Source organism: Tyto alba, unplaced genomic scaffold, assembly GCF_018691265.1.
Source record: "Tyto alba isolate M040663 unplaced genomic scaffold, T.alba_DEE_v4.0 Super-Scaffold_11, whole genome shotgun sequence".
Taxonomy (NCBI): Eukaryota; Metazoa; Chordata; class Aves; order Strigiformes; family Tytonidae; genus Tyto; species Tyto alba.
In genome coordinates, this window is record NW_024881273.1 from 9,360,187 (window position 1) to 9,382,719 (window position 22,533).

General features: G+C 48.0%; 1 protein-coding gene across 1 annotated transcript in view; it reads right to left on the reverse strand.

Annotated features, from left to right (window-relative positions):
* Positions 1–22,533, reverse strand: part of PAPPA (pappalysin 1) — a 184,107-nt gene that overhangs the window by 14,569 nt on the left and 147,005 nt on the right. Inside the window, exons 16-21 of the mRNA XM_033012026.2 lie at positions 20,749–20,959; positions 19,969–20,140; positions 16,385–16,532; positions 13,686–13,795; positions 7,004–7,075; positions 3,028–3,126 (exon numbers count right to left, since the gene is read on the reverse strand). Coding sequence (XP_032867917.2) covers positions 3,028–3,126; positions 7,004–7,075; positions 13,686–13,795; positions 16,385–16,532; positions 19,969–20,140; positions 20,749–20,959 — 812 coding nt within the window. The remainder of the gene's footprint in view (positions 1–3,027; positions 3,127–7,003; positions 7,076–13,685; positions 13,796–16,384; positions 16,533–19,968; positions 20,141–20,748; positions 20,960–22,533) is intronic.

The following is a 22,533-nucleotide window of genomic DNA, read 5'->3' on the forward strand; positions in this document are numbered from 1 at the left end:
CCTTTCATTGTTTTTCCCTTTGGAATATCTCCTGTAACGCTCCACTCATAAACCTCTTCAAAGGGAGGGCTGTATTTGAACAGCCTCGCCTGAAATCTGGTCTCAGTCAAAGGCCTCAGACGGGAAAATAACTCGCAGAGCCGAGACCCGCGGCCCCACGGCTGCTGCCGCAGGTGTCGGCGGCCGCTTTGCAGGCAGAGAGGTGCTGCCTGCCGCCTCTCCGGCTTTGACACCGCAGCCCCGCCGGCTGGGTTATTATTCCCCCCTTTACCCTATAAATGTAATAAACTGGGACTTAGCATCCTGCTTTTGGCATGGAAGGTCCAAGGAGAAGGTGGTTTTCTCACTCCTACCAAGCGCCTCGCTCAGCTCCTGGGATGTTGTTGGCGTTTTGGGAGAGAGAAGATTTTGGAAGCTGAGTGTGTGCCGAGGAAGCGATGGGCTCTGTGGTTAAGCCCTCAAACCATGTGATCTCTGGGATGGGTGTTTCTAAAGTACAAACTAGGGCGAGACTGATTCCCCAGGTCACAGAGTTCCCAGTGAAGTCACTGGGAGCAGACTTATCTCTAAAAAAGCTACAAAACCTCCACCTCCATGGGAGAAATGCATCAGATGTGTGACCAGCTGCTTGTCTCTGAACCACTTGCCTTTTGCATCAGGCAGTTTTAGCACTGAAACCAGTAATCGACTGGGCTATAAAGTACTTTCCCCCTCTTGGGTGGTCACTTCATTTCTGAGTGGCAGCGAAGCAGCAGATATTTGGAGTGTGACTCGCCTGGTTGGTAAGTGCTCACAACTCTGTGCAGATCCCACTGTCTCAACTCCCTGCCCAGCAATAAATTCTGTTCCCAAACCTTAATCCCATCCCTCTCCCCCTCAATTCGGCACTCACATCCCTTGTGTTTCAGTCTTGTCTCCACCCCAGCAATACGTTGTGCCTTTAGTTCCTCTCTTGATGGGGCTGGTTTGGGTTGGTCCCCTCCCAGCCACCTCACTTCCATTCCTCTGGCACCTCTTGGAATTTTTCATCCCCTGCTCTGAAGCCTGGAGGCAGTGAGATAAAGTTTCCCAGGCGGGCTCTTGTAGGAGGAGAAGACCTACGCCATGCTGAGCTACCGGGCACTGCCAGCTCTGCCCTCCCAGCTGGTGGGCCTGTGAGGCCAGCGAGCAAGCTGTGCTTCTTGCCCTTGGGCTGCTCCTCCCAAGGAGATGGAAAATCAGCCAGAGATAGGAATCTCTTCTTGGAGATGACACTGAAGTGCCGGTCACCCCGCTCGTCTCTGCAGTGCCTGTTTCAGCAGGGAGCCCCGGCCCCGTACGGGCTCCCCATGCCCTGCTCCACCCTTGGGATCAGAGAAGCCCACCTGCCCGCGCTTCCCTCCCAGCACGTGGCTCGCAGGGCCACTCGCAGAAGAAACACAGCAGTACAGGGAAAAAAAATGTCTAAAAAAAAAAAAAAGCACATTTAGGAAAACTACCTCTTCCCCAGGGGAGAAATGAACTCCTTCCACTTGCCAAGACACGTCTGCTTCCCTTCCCCGGTGTTCCCAGAAGGGCCAGACACAGACCACAGTGTTGTACTGGCAAGAGATCTTTGGCTGAACCAAGGAAAAGAAGCCTCCAGCCAAAGCTATCTGAGAAAGGACTGTTCCCTGCAGAGAGGTCTCCAGTCCCTCAGCTGTGGTGGAGAGGACCTTCTCCCTCAGATGGGTGAAGCAGATGATGTCATATGCTGAGCCCAAACTCCCTCAAATTTTGTTATTTATTAACATATATCAGATACTTAACATTGCTGGATTTTCATTCTGATCTACACTCACATCTTGAAGACAAGATAAAAATCTCACATGGCAGAGGCCAAAATTTTCTTTCCTTTCTTTGGGAAACAAGTTCAAAATCTGTCCTGGTTAGAAACACATGAAATGTTGTACTGCTTCAAACAACAAGATTCATCGTTTCAGACACTGTCTTTAACAGTGGCCAGAAATGGGTGATAAAGAAGCATAGAAGAAGGGGGGATGTGTGGAAGGATCCTTCCCCAGATTCAAGCAGCCAATGGTTTAGATATTTCTGAGCCAGAAACTGCGTCCAGATCATAGTGTTTAACAGCCATGAACAGAGCTAACCTCCACAAGTATGCCTATTCTCTTTTTGACTTCAAATATATTTTTGTTCTTAGTAATACTCTGTTGCAATGCATCCTATCATTCAAATACACATTGTGTGAATAAGCATTTTCTTTCATTTGTTTGAATCCTGCTTCCAGGTAATTACCATTTCACCCCCTCATTTCCGTGTGATAACGAACAGTGGATTATATTTTCCTAAGCATCCTCTCTGCATTAAATAATGATTTTAGAAGTCTCTGCCACTAACCATGCCCATCATCTCTTTTGCCAGGTTTGCAGGTTCTGGTCTCTGTGGTCTCTGTACAGAAGATATTTCACATCTCTACTCAGCCCTGCTCCACACCCTGTCCCACTCTGTCCTTTTGGAGATGGGATGGTCAGCAGCGAGCCTTACGCATGTGGGTACACATGGATCAAAGTAGAGACCTAGAATGATGCTTTTGTTTTGCTCTCTGTTCCCTTCCTAATGACTCCTAACCTTTTTGCACATTGACGGTGGATATCAGGACAGACAAATATACCCTTCTCAGTGTTCCTGTGTGAAGGTCTCCTCACTCAGTAGGTGCATCTTTGCTGATAAATGTGCCCTGGGAGGGAGCCAGCCTTTGCCTATAGAGAAGCTAGGGTTTATTTACAATAAGAATGAATGAACACCTCTGACTATTTAAGAAGCTGCCTTGCACAGGTATAGGGCGGGTTATGATGGAAATTGCATATGCGTATCGAGAGAGAACTTCAAAATGAACCAACTCAGTGCCTATGGTGAGCTGATTCCTGGACTGAAGGTCCTTCTGAGACCTTGGAGTTCCCCTGCTCTAGCAAAAATTATTTTTTTCCAAGAGTAAAGTAGCAACTCACCAAGGAATTCCCAGTGAAAAGAGGAAGGGGACATCCCTACCTTTTTGGTCTTGACTGTTGAGGCACAGCAGTCCCCACCATCATAGTTGCAGAAGGCTCGGTTGTTGATGGAGTCACAGTAGTTGTCCCCCATGAAAGGCTGAAAAAGGAAAAAGCAGAAAAAGACTGAGCGTGGACATGGATAAAATCTGTAACAGAATGTCAGAAGAAAAACATGAAAACTTGAAGGAGCCATACAGTTTGTAACATTACCAACTGCCCTGAAAAGCAAGAGCTAATTATTCCCCTCTCCCTTCAAAGCAGACAGAAAAAAAAGGACACTAGATGGAGGGGAAATGAGCCCTTGTTGGCTTTTCACATCCCACATAGGATGATGCTTCAGGAATATTAATTGGACTAGGCCCAGAGTCAGCATCAAGGCATCTAAAATTGTGGCACCCTTTGATAATTTTAAGCTAACCTTCCAAAACTATGTGGGATAAGAAGAAGGTTATGTATAGCAGCAAAACTGGCTTGCTTTTAATAGCTGTACTTTCCACCACAGTTCTCCTAACTATGCAACAAGTGTCAGCAATGAGGGCACAAAACCTATCACAAAGAGAAATGGAAGAGGTCTAAGCTCAGCACGGGGACCATGTGCTCTTATTCTCCAACCAGCAGTGACTGCGTGTGACCTTGGCCATGACACATGATCTTCCTCAGCTCCACAGCTCAGCGCTGGGATAATGGCAATTATTCAGAGGGATGTTGTGGAGAGCTATTAACTAAAATTCATAAATCACCTTGAAAAAGAAAATGTGGTCACTAGTCTGTGCAATGTGATCACTAGTCTATGTGCTGCACAGGACCTGAATAATAATTCACAATTCTGAAGAAAAGGCTCCAAGTCTGTTTTTTCATTACACGTTGGATCCCTCTTGGTCAATAAGTACAGAAGTCTTTCTTGGAAGTCAAAACTGTGCCTGATGCTAAAAAAGGCCCGTGCCAGGTATGAGAATCGCTGGCAGCAATGGAAGCTCAGAAAAATGGATGCTCAGCAGAGAGCACGGTCATATCTCTGTAACACTTCTTACATGCACAGGCTCATGGGGCCATTCCCATTTTATCTGCTCTTTGGAAAATTCATTTATTCTGCACTGAGAAAAACACACCAGGGACTTTCCTACAAGAAGGCATCATTGCAGGTCGGGTGGGGAGGCTTGTGGAGGTTTCCTGGGAGGATTTTGCAGCAATTGCAGTACCAGAGTCTCCCTGATGATAGATACCTGAAGAACCAGCCATGATCTCCCCAGACAGAGCCATTGCCATGCTCATCAGTATTGAAACGGACCCTGCAGAGTGGTCCAGACGCTAGCTTTTACTGCTGATGTTTTGCAAATTTAAATATTTCTGTCAGGATATAGGAAATCCAGGCAATGATGGCAATACTGGGCCACAGCAGGACTACCAGGAGGTGACTGACTCATTGCATGTCACTTGTTTAGCTGCATGCAAATACTGCAAGTGCTGACAAGGAAATCAGAGCTACAGGGGGAGGCTCCTATCCCTGTAAACTGGCTTAACTCCGTAGACTTCCACGGAGATTGACTTATTTACACAGGCAAAGACTCTTACTTGCAAATGCCCTTCCAATGTAATTAATATGCTAAGAGCTAAAACAGAATGATTTATAAGTAGATGGAGAGGTATTTTTATGTCAACCTGGTCACATTCAAAAATGTGAACTTTGCCCAAACTCCCAGGAAGTTCTGTAGGCTTTTCCATGTTTCCCTTGGATTTCCTGCTTGTCAAGAAAGGCTTGACTTTAATTTTCCATGCCTATGCCTGTACCCTACACCTATGAACACTGGAAAATCAGTAAAAGAAAGTTTTGGAAGAATTTGTCTTTCACTCACACTGGCACCGAGTAGGCAAGTCAGTCCTGTGGAGGAGAAAAATGGGACAAATAGCATCTATTCTGATTTGGTACCAAATCCTCATTTGGGAGACCTTGGAGGCCTGGCTGTGGAGGGTGAGGTCTCTATAGGTCTTGGTTCATCTCTTAGTGCTCCTATATTTTTGGAAGACTATACAGGTAGTTTGGAGGGGCTAGTCTACTGAAACACCTCAGTTAGCTGCTGAGAAGTGTGGGGTTGACTCATAAACCTCTATTCCTGCCACTAGGGAGCGACAAAAAATCACATTGCAGCAGCAGTAGTCTGGGTTACCACCGTGATCGCCAAGAGTTAAATAATGCCCCGTTTACAACCTTCTATTCAGGGAACCCTCCCTAATGCTAAGGATATTAATACATTAGGGATTGTTATCAGCTTAATGGCCCAGTATTATTGACCTACTGGCTTATTAGTCCCTGTTTCCATAGTCATGAAAAAAGGCTTGGTGAAGATGTCATTTCTTCTGAAATCTTAATGTCAGAGAACAAGCTCTGCCATTTGTGGATCCTGGAAGCAACATGCTCTAAAAACGATGCTAGAGGCCATTATCAATTGTCTGGGCAAAGCCTTCCGAAATGATAGATTGCGATGCAGTGACACTGCTGAATGAATGATGAAAAGAAGAAAGTTCCTATTGATGCAGAGGGGTCTGGCAATTAACAATGATGGAAGGGAAGAAAATGCTGAGAAAAAGCATGTCAGTAATAATGGCTTCTGGTAAATTATTACATCATTGCAAAGTTTGCCTCAGTAACAACTATCCTTAAACAGCGGGAGAACGGATACCCAATGGTGCATCAGCACCTGAATGGCATTTCTTAATGGTCGCTGGATGTTATTTTAGCTCTCTTTGGAGAATAGGGGCGCCTAGCCAGCCTGGATGAATGCAATGCGTGAGATGGCTTATGACATTCAAAGCACTGACAGCAGAATGCTTTTCATTTAGGGAACAACTAGACAGAAACTATTACATTGTTGGAGAGTTATTACCCTCTTGGGCCCAACATTTGTATGCGAAGGAAACCTGTCTTTCACTTCAAGACAAATCACATTGCACAGCAATGTGGTCTAGAGTTTCGTGTCAGATTTAGGAATTCTGTGCCATGTTCTGCCACTCCGGGCAAATAACTTCAATGTGCTTGTAAAAATTGTGTTACTGGGGGCTAAGAGTACAGTGCTGCAGAAAGTCAGGAGGTGTGGGGTCAAGACACAGCTCTTCCACTGCCTGTCTGTGTAATCAAGGCAGCCATCCATCCCTCTGCCTGTGAGCTACCCCATTTCTAAAATGGGCATGAAGCTTCCCAGCCCTACGGAGGTAACACAAGGATTGACTTCTTGACATGGGTGAGATTCTCAAGGGCTGGCGTGATAGAAACCGCATGAGCACCATGACCCACAGAGATGCCCCAACCCTCTTTAACCACTGGAAGCATCTTAAGACTTCTCAGAGTTCTCAAAGACTGTTACCAGCAGAAACAACATCCTTCAAAATAAATTCTTCTTTCAAATAACACACAAGACTGCAAAAATGTATCACAGCCAAAATGTAACTGCATTTTTCTGATTTTTTTTTTCTTTCTGGTTCAGATGGAGGTGCACAGTAGAGGGATGTGTGATTTGCTCACTGTCCAGCTGTGCTGTCCATCCAGTGGTATCCTTTCTGCCTCTGGTTTTCCTAAAGTTTATCTGCACACACCAATGCCCAAAGCCTAGCTGGCCTTGGAAAGAAGTGGCTCTCTAATAAGATGTCAAAATCAAGGAAAAACAACTGAAGACTTTTGCAACTTCCCAGAAATTTCCAGATCCTGGGAAATCCTGATGGTCTACCAATGTCGTTGAGCTACTTGATCATTTAGCTCCTGTGAGAATCAACCAACCATTGGCTCTAAGGAAACCACTGATTTCATTATTGAGTGTCAGAACTGATGCGGGCAATTGCAGTCTGTTTGATAGGACAGTCAGGGCAAAAGCCTGTTTGTCCCACTTGAAAAACAGCATTTAGAGCCCACGTGACTGCAGTGACTGTTACCATAACATTCAGGAGAGCAAGCATGGACCACCTGAGCTAAAGTGAAAGCTCACCTCGCAGCCTTTGACACAATGGATCAGGGAAGGGTGAGGGTACCACTTGAGTCCTGCCGTGCAGACAACGCTCTGAAGGGAAGAAGAAAAAAACCCAACAGGTTAAGACAAAGAAATCAGTGTACAGAAAATCAGCGTGCTGGCTCCTATGGCTCTCATGTACTTAACCAATGAAGTTCAGTTCCTAACACCTCTTGTGTTCTCAGGACCTGGCCGTCCTCCAGGTATTTACAAGAAGTGTTGGACTTGACACTTGCAATAACAGAACATTTGAGATTAAAATAATATTTAAGGTTCTCCTAAAATGTCATGTCCAATATTTCACTCATGGTGGGGGAACGTGGCAGGGAAAGCCAAAGGCACAGGTCCACTGTCTTGCTCCTGTGTAGGGGGGGAGACATTTTAGGAATTCATTTAGGCATTTCTTTGATGCTGCAAAGCATTGCTCTTTTACTACCCATTGTACTTGTGCTTCTTGAAGATGGAAACAGCTGACGGTGGACTTTCAGGTAAATTTTTGCACTACCTTAAATAAAAGCACCTCCCATTAGACACCTTCAGAATAACTCCCAGATAGGACAGCATGATTTGCTACATTTTACAAGCTTTATAATAATTTCTGCTCCAATTATGTTTAGGGATTTTCTAGAAGAAAAAAGTTGGGAGTGCCTAGTGTTGGCCAAAATGGTGACCAGTCCACTCAATGACGGCACACCCAGGGTAGCCACTGTTTGCCTGTAAACATGGAAACTTAGATTTTAAGAGTGGGTGAGAAGTTTGGCCAGTCGGTGGAGATGGTGGTTCAATACCATGAAGGTCTAGGAGATAGGACTCCCATCCATTTACCTCAGGCACAATGTTCATTTTGCGTTTTCGTCCATGGATGGAACACTACAATGTCAAGCTGGGCAAGATGAACACATAAGTGCTCAGTCGAAGACAGGGGTTGGGGTTGGATGGAGGCCTGGGGAAGGAAGGGATTAACGTTTGGGAAGACCTGATGCACAAGCCATCCCATCCCCTGTTTATTTGAGGGCTAATTTAATCCATCTGCAGGGGAACCTCAGCATGTTTTTACAGTTTCTGTCATCTGAGGCTTACCTGGCGTGTGCTAGAAAAAGGACTTTTATACTATCTGACTTGGGCTGTTTATCTTTCCGATGCTCTCGGATTTTCCACTATTAGTCAAGCCCAGCTTGCCCCACCTGCCTCACAACAGGGCCCGTCTGTGTGAGTGGAGAAGCAGCCGGGAGAGAGGGGAGGAAGTTGTTTATCCCCCAGGAGGGAGGCTGCAAGGTGCGGGGGCCCTGCAGTGTCAGACGTTCCCCCAGCGCACTCTTGACAGACAGCTGGAGATTTCCAGGCTGTTGCCTGCCACAAATGGTGAGATTTTTTTGATTTTTTCCTCCCCCCTCCCCACCCCTTCTGTTTATTGCACTTCAGAGGGAGAAGAAAGGAAACTTTTCTAGTTTTCAAAATAAACAAGGCCAGCCAACAGACTGGGAGTGGGGAGAGTAAAGGAAACAGTTCAAGAGCATTTGAACCCAAGAATTAAAGCAAAGTAGAAAAACTCAGGCATTTGCCTCCCATATCCAAGGCCAGCCAGACAATAAGTAGAAGTACACTTCCACAGAGCATCTCGCATTACCCTGGTAAGAAGCATCAAAACCTCTCGATATGTCTGAATGTGTGTGAGCCTGTGGAGCTAACAAAAGGAACTGAATAGCCCTGAAACAGGCTCTTAAGAAAGGAGGTTTCCAAGTGAGGGCAGTCCCTTGCAGAAGATGCACGGACTACTTTCCTGAGTCTCCCAGTATTAAAACCCCAGCACCCTCCATTAGAGGAACAGGATGGAAGGTGAAGTCTCTGCTAGGACAGTGCTCTCCTTGGAGCTCTCACTCAAGGTCGTCCTCAATCCCAGGGGCTGCACAGCCTTGAGCTGGACATCCTCCAGGGAAAGGGAGTGCAGCCCCAGGGCCGCTCTCCTTACCATAGGAAAGCCAGTTGACCTTGTGCTAGATTAATTACTGGGTCAGTGGGACATTCACACTGCTCCTGAGTGATACCTGCCAATGGCTTAGTCCCTGTTACTTCGCCCTCTCCTTGGATGACACTTTGCTAGCAGAGACCATTAGAGCTACTCCAGCTGAATTCAATCCTGATAACATTCGCCGAGCTGGAAGCAGAGCATGCTCAGGGAAGGGCCCTCGGTCATGGTATTGGCTTTTCTGGCTGGTTTTCCAAACCCTGAATTCCCACCACCCAGCCTCAGGATGCTGCTGCGGCGTGTGCAGTGCAACGGGATGGGAGTGAGGGTGTGGGGAGAGGGCGAGACTGGGTTGGAAAATTGAGAAACGGCGTGATTCAGGTTGCTGGGCATCATCCCTGCCTCTTGCAGTGCAGACACAGAGGTGCCATAGGGTGCTGCATGGGGCAACCGAGATAAACAAAAAAGCAAGCAAGGAAGGGTATAGGCAGCACTACTGCTGGATGCAGCCGTGATCCAATGGCATCAGTGAGCACAGAAAGGAAGGAGTCACACCGGCAGCGGGAGGTGGCTGGAGGGACCACGTCTGACACGTGCCAGGCGGTGCACGGGGGGATAAAGCCCACCCGGCCGCCGCCTCTGCGAGCCCCGTCCCCTCCCCGTGCTGCCACGTGCTCCAAGCCGCTGCGGCGACATACGCTGCCCTCCCTCACGGCCCCAGCTCCCCCCGTGCGTCGGCCTCCGCAGCACGGTGGCCCTCCCACGCGGGTGTATTGACTTTGGTCCTGTCCCCACCCCAGGAACGCCAGCCAGCCACGTCTGCGGTTTGGTGGCTGCGACCCATCTGCTGCGAGGGGAGAGGAAGCCGGGACGCGCTCCCACAGTAGGTAACAAAGAGCCAAGAAAGCAAATCAAGCTGTCATTTTCTCCTTGTGAGGGAAGACCTAGTGCCTCCGGTCACGGCGCTTCCCTCCCATGGAGGGACTAACACAATGATGTCAACCGTTTGTGGCTGCGGGGGGGATTAGGTTTCCCCAAGAGAGGCTGGTGGAGAGCTCTCCTCCACCTTAGATGGGTCAAGTGTCCCCCAGGGCTAAAGCCCAGGGACTGGCATCTCCTGGTCTCGGCTAACTCTCTCCTCAGGCACTAAATGAACGCGACAATTAGCTGTGGCCTTAATGTGGCGGTGGCGAGGGGATCGGCCGCTGCTGCAAGAGAGGGGAGACACGGTGCTTTGTGGCTTTTTCCTCCTGTAGCTACAAACAGGGTGGGATCTCCTGCCTCCCCAGGCGCTGAGCTGCAATACTTCATTTCACTCTTCCATGACTCAGTTTCCCTGCCTTCAAAATGAGCCCAACACTCACAGGAAGGGGAGAGGGGAAGGAAGGAGAAAAATTGCAAAACTTAAATGAATAGGGGTGTATTTAAGGAGAATTCCCATTACTGACTTCTGGACATCCAAAATCTCAGGGCTTGCAGCGCATATGGGAAAGCACATCGGCAGTGTCCCAGGCGTGCGGAGGGGCCACGGCCACGCTCAGCCCCGCTGGGGCAGGGTCAGGGCACGCCGACCCTCTCACCGCTGTCCCAGGCATGCACACGCTTGCAAAATCCCTGGGCTGTTCCTGTTCAGGACAAAGACAAGGACCCAAATTCAGACAACCTAAGAAATTAGGTGTCTGCCTTGTTTCTCTGGAGTCAATGGGAAAGAGCTGTCAAGCTGTCTTGCTGAGATATTCCACTTTTTTCTCTCCACTGCCTGAATAGTCAGCCTTGGCAGCTCTATCTATAGGTGTCTTCAACAGCTCGCTGCCCCCTGCACACGCACGGCAAATGGGAAATCGTGTGAACAGCAATGGTTGCTCCCAGCACAGCCTGCTGCAGAACAACAGACACATAGGAGATTTCAGGTGATTTTTTTTTTTTTTTCCTGCTGAAAATACTGATTTGGAAGACACTGCCAACTTACGCTGATTTTGGCAAACTGTTTCAGACCCAACAAAGCCACTCAGCCGAAGCCAGTTCCGAAAAACACAGTAATATTTAGACATTTTTCGAAATGAAATATCTGTTGTTGTTGTTCTTTTGAGAGGGCATCTAATTTCTAATTTTTTTTATTTTTGTTAAACAAAAAGTTTTTAGAAAATCCTTGTGGATGAAATGCTACATTACATTCAAACCAACATGGTTTTTTTCTCCAATTTGTTGGTTCACCAAAAATCACAACAGCAACAAAGTCACTTTGATTGGGAGAAAACTTTTTTTTTTTTTTTTTAATTTGACAGAACTTTGCGTGAACCGAAGAATCAAGTGATTTGCAGAGCTCTGCTCTAAACAACCCCCAGAGGAGGGATGGTTGCCTCTTCCCACTTGGCTTCCATAACAGCTGTTGCTTGAGCAGCTACACATAAATATTTTTTTACTTGCCGGCTCTCCCTGTGTTTTATCTTGCCTGTCCTCTGAAAGGTGAGCTCCACAGATCAGTCTTGCCTTTATCTGCTTCTCATACTGCACTCATTTGTACATTACTTGTGCCTGAAATTAAGTAACTAAAAGTGTTTCCTTTGCGTCATTTAAGTACTTTGAGATCCACAAAGACTTGCCGTGTAAATGCAACCAGCTGCTCGCTTTACTCGCATGGCACAACAGCAAGCTGTCACTGACCATAAACAGAGACACATATTATTAATGATATATAACACATTGCCATGGGGACCTTCCCCTAAGGCATCCAAGTCCCGTCTCTCCAGGGTCTCCCCAGTCCCACCAGCTGCAGCATTTCCCGCAGTGGCACCCCACGAGGCACTGCTCCCCGTGGGTCACATCCCCTTATATGGAGACTTGAATAAGATGGATGTTTTACAGCTACCAAAAATATCCCCTCCGGCATGTCTCAGCATCATCCCGCTCATCTCCTAAAGGCTCCCCTCCATCTCCCAGCACAAGTTTTCAAGCCCAAATCTCACAAAGTGTTTGTGGGGTCGAACTTGTATCTGCTCCCAGCCTACAGCTCTTGCAAGATCCTCAACATCAGGGCAAGACAGGTCTTATTTACCACTGTACCCTTGGAAACCAAGATTTCTCCTCCATCCCTCACTCCCCTCATCTCCCCCTTTACTACTCTATGTTTTCCCTGCTGCCTAATGAGCCCTCCAGAGACCTGCAGGTATAAAACTCGTTACAGCTCCCTCTGCGTACCTGCATCAATAAACGAAGGAACACTGCAGAGAATGGGAGGGAAGCTGTCACTTTATTTCACCATGAATTACAAAACCACTTTAAAGTCTAGCACTCGGGAAAGGGCCAGTGAGAAATTGCCCCTAATACAGAGATAGGGGTTTTCTTTATGTTTCATGCCAGAAACTTGGCAAAGCCTAGGCTCAGGCAGTAATATAATCTTGGCGTCTGGAGTGAATGGGAAGCTGGGAAGGACACTCCGAGCTTGTCGTGTTCTCTGGACTTAGGTTCCCCACCCCTTTCCAGGATTTATTCTATTGCTCTGTGTGAAATAGGGAAGTATTTGGAGCAGCTTGCTGTCCACAGCCAAGGCCAGATTTCAAAAATCCCAAGCCCTGGGTAGATATTTAAGCATGCAGAGAAGCAAGAAGACTGTCAAAGCTGCTCAGGACATGCTGGGGTGTGCTGGCTGCTTGTTCTCCTCCTAAATGGAATCCAAGTTTGTAAAACAGACTCATGCAAAGCCAGGGCCAAGTATGTGAAAGGCGGCAGCGTTTGCTCAAACATCACCAGCAACCTGCACCCTGGTGACACGCGATGTGCCAGTGTCTTCCGACATGCACTTGAGCATGTCCAGACAAACGTCTACACCTGCAGAAACACTGCACAGGCACAGGCGCCTGGTTACACGCACTTCGAAGCAGGAGGGCACACCTGTGTAGGTGGCACGAGGGTTTTCAGAAAGAGGTAGACGAGCGGGTCTCCCACCGGTATCCCAAGTGCAAGCGTGAAACTAAGCAGCTTTTTGCTGCAAGTGGCACACGTGTGCAGGGGTGAGCGTGTGTGCAAGGTGCTGTACATGGGTGTGCATGTCCCCAGCCGGGCAGGCTGATGCTGGCGTGCACTGGAGGACGTTAGGACGGAGTGCCGTGCGTGGTTAATGCTGCCTGTGCATTTGCAGCAGGCAGGAGGAAGGAGTGGTGACCTCTGGAAGGGGCTGTGCTGAGCAGGCATCTCTCGCATGCGGGCGAAGGGGCGGTGGGAGGACCCAGCCAGCTCTACTAGTTTGAGAAATGAAATACCCTCTGTAACAGCTTCTTTTGTCATCCAAAAGCAGTGCAGAAAAATCCAGCCTTGCCACCCAAAGAATACAAAACACTGAACAGGAATAAGAAAATAAAACCTGGCCAGTGCCCTTTCTCTCACTGTCTCTCATCTTCCTGTGTAATGAATCAGACCTGCTGTAGCTGTGGGGTGAATCTGAGCACACTGATTTGGGGCTTTTACCTTGAACTGACTTTTACTGGGAAATCACAGAGAGAAAACAACTCAGAGAGAGAGAGCCGCCACATTACCAGAACAACATGCAAAGACACGACAAAAATCAGGAATTCTTTTCCAAAAGGCAGAATTCCCCCTGTATCCCCCTCATTGGTTGAACGACGGGTAACCGCGGCTCACCCCCTGCACATAAACATGCAACAAGGGATACAGTTCGTGAAATCGTCAGGCACTGACCTTCACTCTTTGAGGGTTCATCCAGTGCTGGATGTCTTGCACAGTCTCGTTCACGCGCAGGAGGATGGGCTCGTGACTGTGATCCAGACATGAGGTGGTACACTCCGTGCCTGCATGAAATGCAGAGAGGATAAAGCTAAAGGATAAAGTAAGCAGCTTCTGACCCTTTCAGCATCCTTCTAGCTGAAGGACAGGATTAGGGCTCATTTTTCCTAAATTGCAATTAGCAGTCAACCGTAACTATCACATATCTTCTAGCCACACATGAAATGCTGAGTACAACCCTGCACCTCAGCAGGAGAGCGTGGGGGTGGCAGATATTCCAGGGCCTTTTTGTATGAGCTGCATATCTAGGTATTTCTCTGGCTATTAACTCCAAGAAGGGGGTCAGGTTTTGCACTTTCAGATCATCAAGAAAACGTGAAGCTTTTTCCATTTCAACTGCTCTTTCAAGCAATGGGACTGATTAAGCAGAGGCTGTCAAACTCATCTCACCTATGACATGACAAAAACCTACCGTTTGATCTGTCAAATTTACAGACCTTCAATAATAATCTTTCAGAGGGTGACCAAGCCTAATGATATTGCAGACAAGCTATCACCTAAGTCCCACAGTCGATAAGGAGTACACAGAGAGGTAATGATGGCTTTGTTCACACATAAACCTGCTTTTTCTCTGATTAACTGTCATGCCCAGTGGGAATCCTGTCCTTTCTTTATTAAAACATGCTGCGATACTCTGCAGAAATATCCCAGAGCCCTGTGGTGACACAACCGTAAGCCCTAGTGTGTTGGACCATTACCATTTCCCCCCTGGAAAATCACTCTTGAATGGCACAGCTGCTGCAAACATGTCATTAGGATTTCTGCACTCCAATCAGCGCTGGGGGAGGAATTAATCTCCGCACTGGTTTGGAGAGCTGAACCTTTGGCTCAACACACACCTCAGCCTGGAAGGGCAGATTAGGTGTCTGAGGAATTACCGAAGGTGTGTGGGATTCATAGTGACCACGACTGGATGCTATTATTTTCCCCACCTGCTTCTGCCTTCTCACGTCCTCCCACACGGAGGAGTCGGCGGGAGCAGAGCAGACCTGGGCTGTTGAGCCAGCGAGACAGGGAGCGCTTGGGGCTTGTTTTGCTTTCCCAGCACACGTGGTCGTGGCTCTGTGGACCCGCTGGATGAGGCCCACTGACACCAGCCCCGTTGCGAGTGAGTGGCAGAAGAGCGCCTTCTCGGAAGGACGGCGATACAAAGAAGGAAAGAAAACCCCAACGACCTGATCCCGAAAGGTGGTGCTGGGCGAGCCTAACAAAGCGTGTGGTATGTCTCCATCTGCTGAGGATAAGAGCCAACGGCCACTGTGCCCTCGCCGAGCTCTTCCTCCCTCTCCCACCACACTCTCGTGGAGGATCTGGCCCATCGGTCCCTCACCTCCGTGCCGGCTGCACGGTCCCATCCCCGGATCAGGCCCCCTGGACCTTGCCTCGGGGAGCAGCACGTGCTGACGGCCACCGCGGCGGGGCCGGGAGAGCACCGAGGGCTGGCGGGCGCCCGCTGCGAGGGCAGCTGCACACCCTCCTGCTTCCAGCACTGAGATGCTCCCCGCCACACCAGGAATTGATATTTCTCTCCTTGCAACAACCTGGCCGGCCCTGGGAGGTAATCTCCTCTCAAGGATATAACACCTCGCCACATTAAGAGTCGCTGCAGCCTGATTGCCGCTCGCTCTCCCGCGCTCCGCCACGCTATTTATGCTTACGGAAAGGAGCGGGTCGGAATTGTTTTGATATATGATCTGTAATTGGCATCATTACAGAGCGGTGATCTCATCCAGGTCGTGTTCTCCTCCCCGGGGAGGGAACACAAGGAGGCTCGTGGTCCCTCGCATGGCTGCAATATAATGAGGGAGCCACGCAACGAGGAAATTTCTCCAAGTTCAAAGGGACAGGCGGAGGGAGGAGGGGGCTGGCAGGGGCTGGGAGTGGGGCTGCAGGAAGGGGCCTCACGGGTCTATGCAGGCTGCAGCCAGTGCAGCTCCTCTTGCAGCCCTTACAGCAGGGAGACCCCAAAAATTGGGGCTGAAAATACAATATAATGGGTACAATTTGGTGTGTAGTCTATCCTTCCCTCTACCTGGGTGACACAAAGCAATGCTGCTTGCAGGAAGTCATCACTCCTTGCAGAGTGACCCAGCATCCCAGAAGTAAGGGGGAAAACAACTGTCATACAAATGGGGATGCTCAGCTGGTCTCACATTATTTCTGGGGAGACCTGAATTATCCCGGTGCTGTGCTTCCCTGACAGCTTCCTGCCTTTCAGCCTCTGGGGCATGCATGTGTGCGTGTGGTTGAAGGAGAGGGACATTACAAAAGTGTGAGAGCATCTCTCCCTGTATTTTGAGGACTGGATGTGTCTCTCATGTAGCCTGGCGTGCTGGCTGCCCATTAAAACCAGCTGGCCAAGAAGGGACACGATGAAACTGGAAGCGCTGCAAGGAGCAGGCAATCAGAGCATGTTACACGACGCCCGGCCTCTCAAAGCTTCATGTTTCCTAAAAGCAGTTCCCTGAAAAGCCTCCCGTAGCAGCCTCTCACTCAGGCAAAGGGGTCCACAGGAGAAGGTGACTTCAAGGACTGCAGGCTCCTTCCTTCCCCCCTATTGCCCCCAGGGCAGGGGGGGGGGGATGCTCACAAACCTATGCCGTAGCCGCCGGCGCACTGCAGCTTCAGGTGGCTGTTGAGCTGCGTGGGCAGCGCGCACTGGCCCTGCATCTCCCTGCAGAGATGAAAGGCGCCGCTCCAGGTGCCATCCTTCCGGCAGTGAATCACGTTGCTTCCGCGGCCCTGGGAACGAGAGAAGGAGGTAATAAGGACGGTCACGGGAACAGCAGCAAGGACAGGCTGGGAAGCGAGAAGTGGGCAGAGCTGAGCTGGGAGCAAAGTTCTGCCGGAGCTGGAAGAGCCCCCACTTGGGACTGCCAGCCCAGGGGGGCGAGAAGGAGTTTTCATCCGAAGAATAAAAAGAAGGAAACTTGCGCTGCCTACAACCACAGACACACCTCTTCTGGGCAACGCAATGTCTTTACAAGGCCCTTGCAAGGTCTCTACCTTAAAACAGACCCACCACAGTTGTGACAAAGGTGCATTCACCCCGTTTGCCTTCTTTCTTGTTGTTGAGAGGTTTGTGTTGAATGCAGACGACCTTTTCCCTCTTCCCATTTTCTAACTAGTTGTATCATCTTTGTCTCAAAAAAGAAAGAATCCCCAATGGCCCCAGTGGAGGAAGGAAAGCGGGACACTCGCAGGGATGCTTAGCAGGGCAGAACGTGCTCTTTAGAGCTTGGCTGCCTCGAGTGACAGCAAACGAAGAGGCTGAGACAGACACACACAGAGGCAGGTGGAAAGGAGAAAAAAATCCTCTGGTGTGGGAATGGGCAAGGAACAGAATATGACATTTCTCTTATAGAAAAGATTCTCTGTATGATATTGGAGAATGAATACCAAAGTCCGAGGGGAAATATCATGCCCTTTAGAAACAACAAAGGAGGGCACAGGCAATCTTTTGTCAGATCTATCCTCATGGCATTGGGGTTTTCTGCACAAGCTGTTCCGCGGGATCTGCGAGCCTAACTGCCATGGGGTAATGTGGGACATTCAACAGGAGGATGTCTGGTGTGGCTGGGCTCCAAACCTCCCACGGGGACCTTGGTGGGTGGGAGAACCACGCAGGATCTCTGACTCTCCTTGCCCATTTTACATGCCAGGCTCGCTCCCTACAATCTACCCACCCTGCTCTCGGAGAGCGTGCTGGGTGTCCTTGGGGATCCTTTAGCGTGCTGTCTGTGCTGGGATCCCAGCAGGGCTGCTGAACTTTTCTTAGGAGCTCTTCCCCATGACCCGCACCCACTGCTGCACAGAGGTCTGCACAAGCCCCCAGTACGGGCGTGGAAGATTGAGCAGCCCTCAGTGTTAGTCTTGTCCTTAATATCCTAATGCATTTTTTTTTTTTTTTTTTTTTGCTCAGCTTTGTTGATGAACACAATGTTTCGGGAGATGCAAAGTGGTCTTATTGGCAGACTACTGCGTGGGACCTGCTTCCCCTTCCCTAGACATCTGGCCATTGCCAGAAGTCATAAGAAAATCATATGAAAGGATAATGGACCAGATGGACTCAGGGTGTGATCCAGCTTGGTGACTCTCACCTAAGGGCCAGTTTGGCAGAGACTGATTAATTTAGACCTGACTGTTCTTATGATTTGTGCACAATATTCAGAAATGGAAGACCTTTGCTCTGAGTACCAGAGGAGGTACCTGCTTAAATGACCATTACGTTCCTGGTGATTAAGAGATGCCATATGTACAGCTGAATAATGATCTTTCAGCATGGTGACAAATTCAGGAAGAGATCGCTAAGTGATAATTGAGCACAATTTGCTGTTTTAGCAAGTGTGGTGCACTTCCATTGTAATTTGCATGACAGGGTTCAAGCATGATTTTTAAAGGTGAGCCATGAAACCTGATTTATGTTCCTGGAGCTGGCTGTGCTTGAGGGTACTATTGTACAGTTTCTGAAACATACTCAGAGTTCCCAGGATATCCATTGCTATAGTAACATACTGTCCATCATTCCCTGACCTGCAAAATCTCTTGTGAAAATCCCTACTGAGTTTCTTGCTTGGATGCAATATGCATTATCACCTTATATAGCTGAGAGAGACTTAGTGGGGTTTAATCCTTAAATAATTAACACCTCTCAAGTGGTTCTGGCTTGTGCCAGAAGTTCTTCCTCTTTTTCTGTAGTCTATTTTCTGGGATATCTGGAAATACCTTTCTCTGCAAATCCCTTTCTCAAGATGTTATCTGCTCCTTTGCTCAAGGTGCTTTCACAGCTGAACAGTCACTACACTCTTCCCTACACCGAATAGAGACATAGCTGTATCTCTCACTTTTCAGAGCTCACGTCATTACCGCTATAACCCTGACTCCACTGCTTGATTCTCTCCAGGCCCAGATTGTTTAAAAGCAAACACAAACCCACCAGACCAGTTGTCATTACCCTGGTGGCCCCAGTTTCCCTGTACTGGCAGCAGTGGTACAGGTCTTCAGCCACACTGACCAGTCTGAGCAAGTGGTAGATGCACAAGGCCACAGTCGCTGTATCCGAGAGTTCCCACCCAAACTGCATCCACGCATGCGACTTCTCATTTCACAAGGCTCCTAACCTCATGTAAGTCAGAGAAACCTTTTCCAGGTGCCCTGATGCAAAACCCCAGGGCTCTGCCTGTTGTCCCGTGAAGAGGGCAGCCCAACATGGCAGGGAATGGGGGCAGCAACTGGCTTTTAATGTTCGGAGCAGGTATCAGAGATGTCTTCCAGATCATTGGCCCTAGGGCAGGGTTGGTGCTTTTTTAGTATGTTTAGTATGTCAGAATCTGAAATGATATTAAAAGACCTTTTAACAGAGCGTTCCCTGCTCTCTGCTGTGCGTGCGGTAGCAGCAGCTTCTACATCTCTACTTTCTCTTCAAAAAGTGTATTAAGCAGCAGCAGCACTTCTGGGAGAAGTTACTTATCTCACAAACTATAATTACATCTGGTGAGAAAAACTAAGCATTTCAAACAACACAGTAAAAGCCACACCTTCTCATATTAGTGAACACAGCTCCTAGGAAGTCAAAGGCAACATGATTTCATGGCTGAAGTCATGAAGTCATGTTTGATTAATGCCAGATGAGGATCTGACCCTTGATACCAAATGATGACACCTTCACAGCCAGAAAAACATGAAAGTTTAGAGACAATTCACCTGAATAGTTGTAATCCCTATGACGTTAAATTATCATATGGCACACATACATATAATGATAATGAGAAAAATAATTGGAGGAAAAGCGAGGTAAAACGGTATGAACAAACAGGACAAGTGCAGGTAACACATATCCTATTTACTTTCATCCATTACTCCTTATTTTCTAGCTAGATCATAGAGCCACTGAGGTAGATTTTTCAGCCGCTTGTTGTCCAGAAACAGTAAGTCACTCACTGCTAGTCCTCTATGGGTAATAGTTAATACCATTACTACTATCATAAAAATAATATTTCCAGGCTCTTTGCGGCAGCTCTCTCCCTCGACTTTAATTACATATTTCCCTTCTCCATTTCTCAGTCTCTGGTATCAGAAGAGTTCAATGGCACTTGGCTCCTCCAAGATCAGGGTCCTTAGGGATGATGATAAAACCATGCTTGTATGGGCTAAGATAATTTGGATAAGAGAGACTCACCGACTGATTGTCATCATCTTCACACTTGATCCGGCACTCGCTGTTGAACTGGAAGCCGTTGGAGCACTGGTAGAGCCCGTGAAACTTGGAAGGCGGAGGGTCGCAGGTAACGGGCACGCAAGCGCCCGGCAGCCACGTGCCGTCTTGTGTGCACTGGATCTTAAAGGCTCGCCTTTTTGTGCAGAAAAAAACAAGACCGTTTGGTGAGTGGCTGAGTCAGCTAAGAGCCTCCAAAGCCTCTGAGCTCTGCTGGCAGGTTGCAGGGGATGGGTGTGCTTGAGCTTCTAACACTTGGGGAGCAAGTCGTGAATCTGCGTCATGAGGTCTCTGAGTAAAAATAATGATTATTTGCAAAGCCAACACTGAGCTGCCCAGCCTAAACTCCTGTTTTGGCCTTGGACACACCTCCCAAAAACTCCACTTCCTAGGCTTGTGGGCTGTGGTTGGTTTGAAGTGGGTTTGTGCAGAGTCTGAAGTATACGATAGCACTAACCCTTTCCTGCAGAGTTTCAAAGGGGACTCCCTAGGCTGCATATCAAAGGGGTATTTCTAAGGTCAGGTCTGTTTTTTGAGCACTGGTTAGGATTTTCAAAGAAGCCTAAGTGAGCTGGGTGCCTAAATCCCCCTGAAACTGCACAACTACCTGCATGAAGGAATTGCTCAGTGATATTCCCTACAGAACATATCGTTTTTTATAAGCAGCCCATCGTTTTCCCAAAATCATTTTAACTCATGGCTTTCTGAACCATGCTGTCTGCATGGCATTACTCTTTCACGTACTTTCTTGATTTTCTGGAGGAGCCAGGGACATGGTAACCTGGTTTGCATTTGTACTTGCAAAACGAGCCCACTTTGTGCTTATCTTCTCGGCAACGAGTAGTCTGGAGATCTGCATTAGGGACAACGGAGGGTGCTCGACACATCAGCTCACACAGGGCCTCTGGGAAGGACCACAGCCCATCCTCCATGCAGGTCAAGTTGCTGTTGTTTCCTGAGAAGAACAGTGAGCAAAGTTAACAACGTTCAGCAGCACTGATTTTTTTGAAATGCCATTACACCCATAATATATCAAAAGCCACCTCAGTTGGTTTGACAAATTCAACTGTGTATGTCCTATGCATTTTCTCTTTCTAGATGACGGCATTAAATCATTAAGGACTCTGTTTTCAAATGACAGGCAGACAGCGTTTATTTCAGGAAGTGTTATAGCATAGGGGAAACAACACCGGCTTTGTAATCTTTTGTATTTCTCTTCCTTATTTTGTTCTTCTCTGAAAGGAAGCTTGCTTCATACATCAACCCCCTCTTCTCCAAAGTCATGGCATTAACAGAGGGTTTGGTGCCATTACATTCTTCATCCTGCTTCTGTGTTATATCTCTTCCCTGAATCTGTCCTTTTTATTTCAATTTTGAGCCTTTTGGAGCAGCATCTGTTAGTATTAGAGTCACTACTCCAACACAATGAGGAACCATTCTCAGCTGGGGACTCTCAGTCCTTGGGGACTACTGTGATAAATACGATTCATAATACTCATTAGAGACTCATTTTCCTTAGGAAGCTTTCTTGGCCAGCACCTCAAAGGTAAAAGGTACAATAGAGCTATTTGCCTCTGCTATGACCTACTTGACTTCAGAAGGTTAAGCTAAAAGTAGCCTACTCTTAGTGTATTTTACATTCTCTGTTATTTTATACTGTATGTTGAAAAGGAATAAGCTTTTCCTAAGAAACAAAGCACAGCTATGAGCCACTAACCCTTCAAAAATCCCTAATACTCTATTGAAATCCCCGAGCATTGCTGCAGGAACTCTTCTCAACCCACAAGGCATATTTTCAGCAGTAAGCCAACTTAGGAGTTATCCAAAATAATACTGACAAACTGCTAACCCCAGAGCAATGCCATCTTTCTGAGAGGGAAGGAAGAGAGCCGGGGCATGAGGCTGGAATTCAAAGAAGAAAACAAAAGGCTCTGGAGGGCTCAGGAAGGTATGTGGAGGAGCCCTCCTGCCCTACCCACAAAGATAAGAGAAGCCGCATTAAATCAGCCCTGGCTTTCTCTCTCCCCTCCCCAACTGCAGATGATTGCAGAGGTATTTTGTGCAGAAGGGAGCTCTTTTCTAGAGCACCAGCATGCTCCTCTGCTCTGACTCATGCAGCAGCTCTGCAGAGCAGCCGTGGTGATATCATACTTGCCACTGCAAAATGATAAGCTGTGACATTACCAACAGTGGCTGTCATGACGTCAGTGATTGAATTAGGCGTTGAGTCATTCAAACGCCATTCTCCAGAAGCTTAGTGGCAACATCTATTAGTCATCACTGATGGCTGTACACCAAATGGTGCCTTTACCTCACAGCTCGCAGCGTTTCTGGACAAAAGTGATGCTGCACAGCACAGATACACCCCCTGACCTGGGGGTTGGTTATTATCCCTCCACCTACCCCTGCCAGAGCCACCGGCTGAAGCTCTTGCTGGTCATGATGAGTATCATTATTTTCACTGCCCTCAAAAAAATTCCAGTAATTTTCAATGAAAAAAAACCCCTCTTGTTGAAGATGACCCTCTGA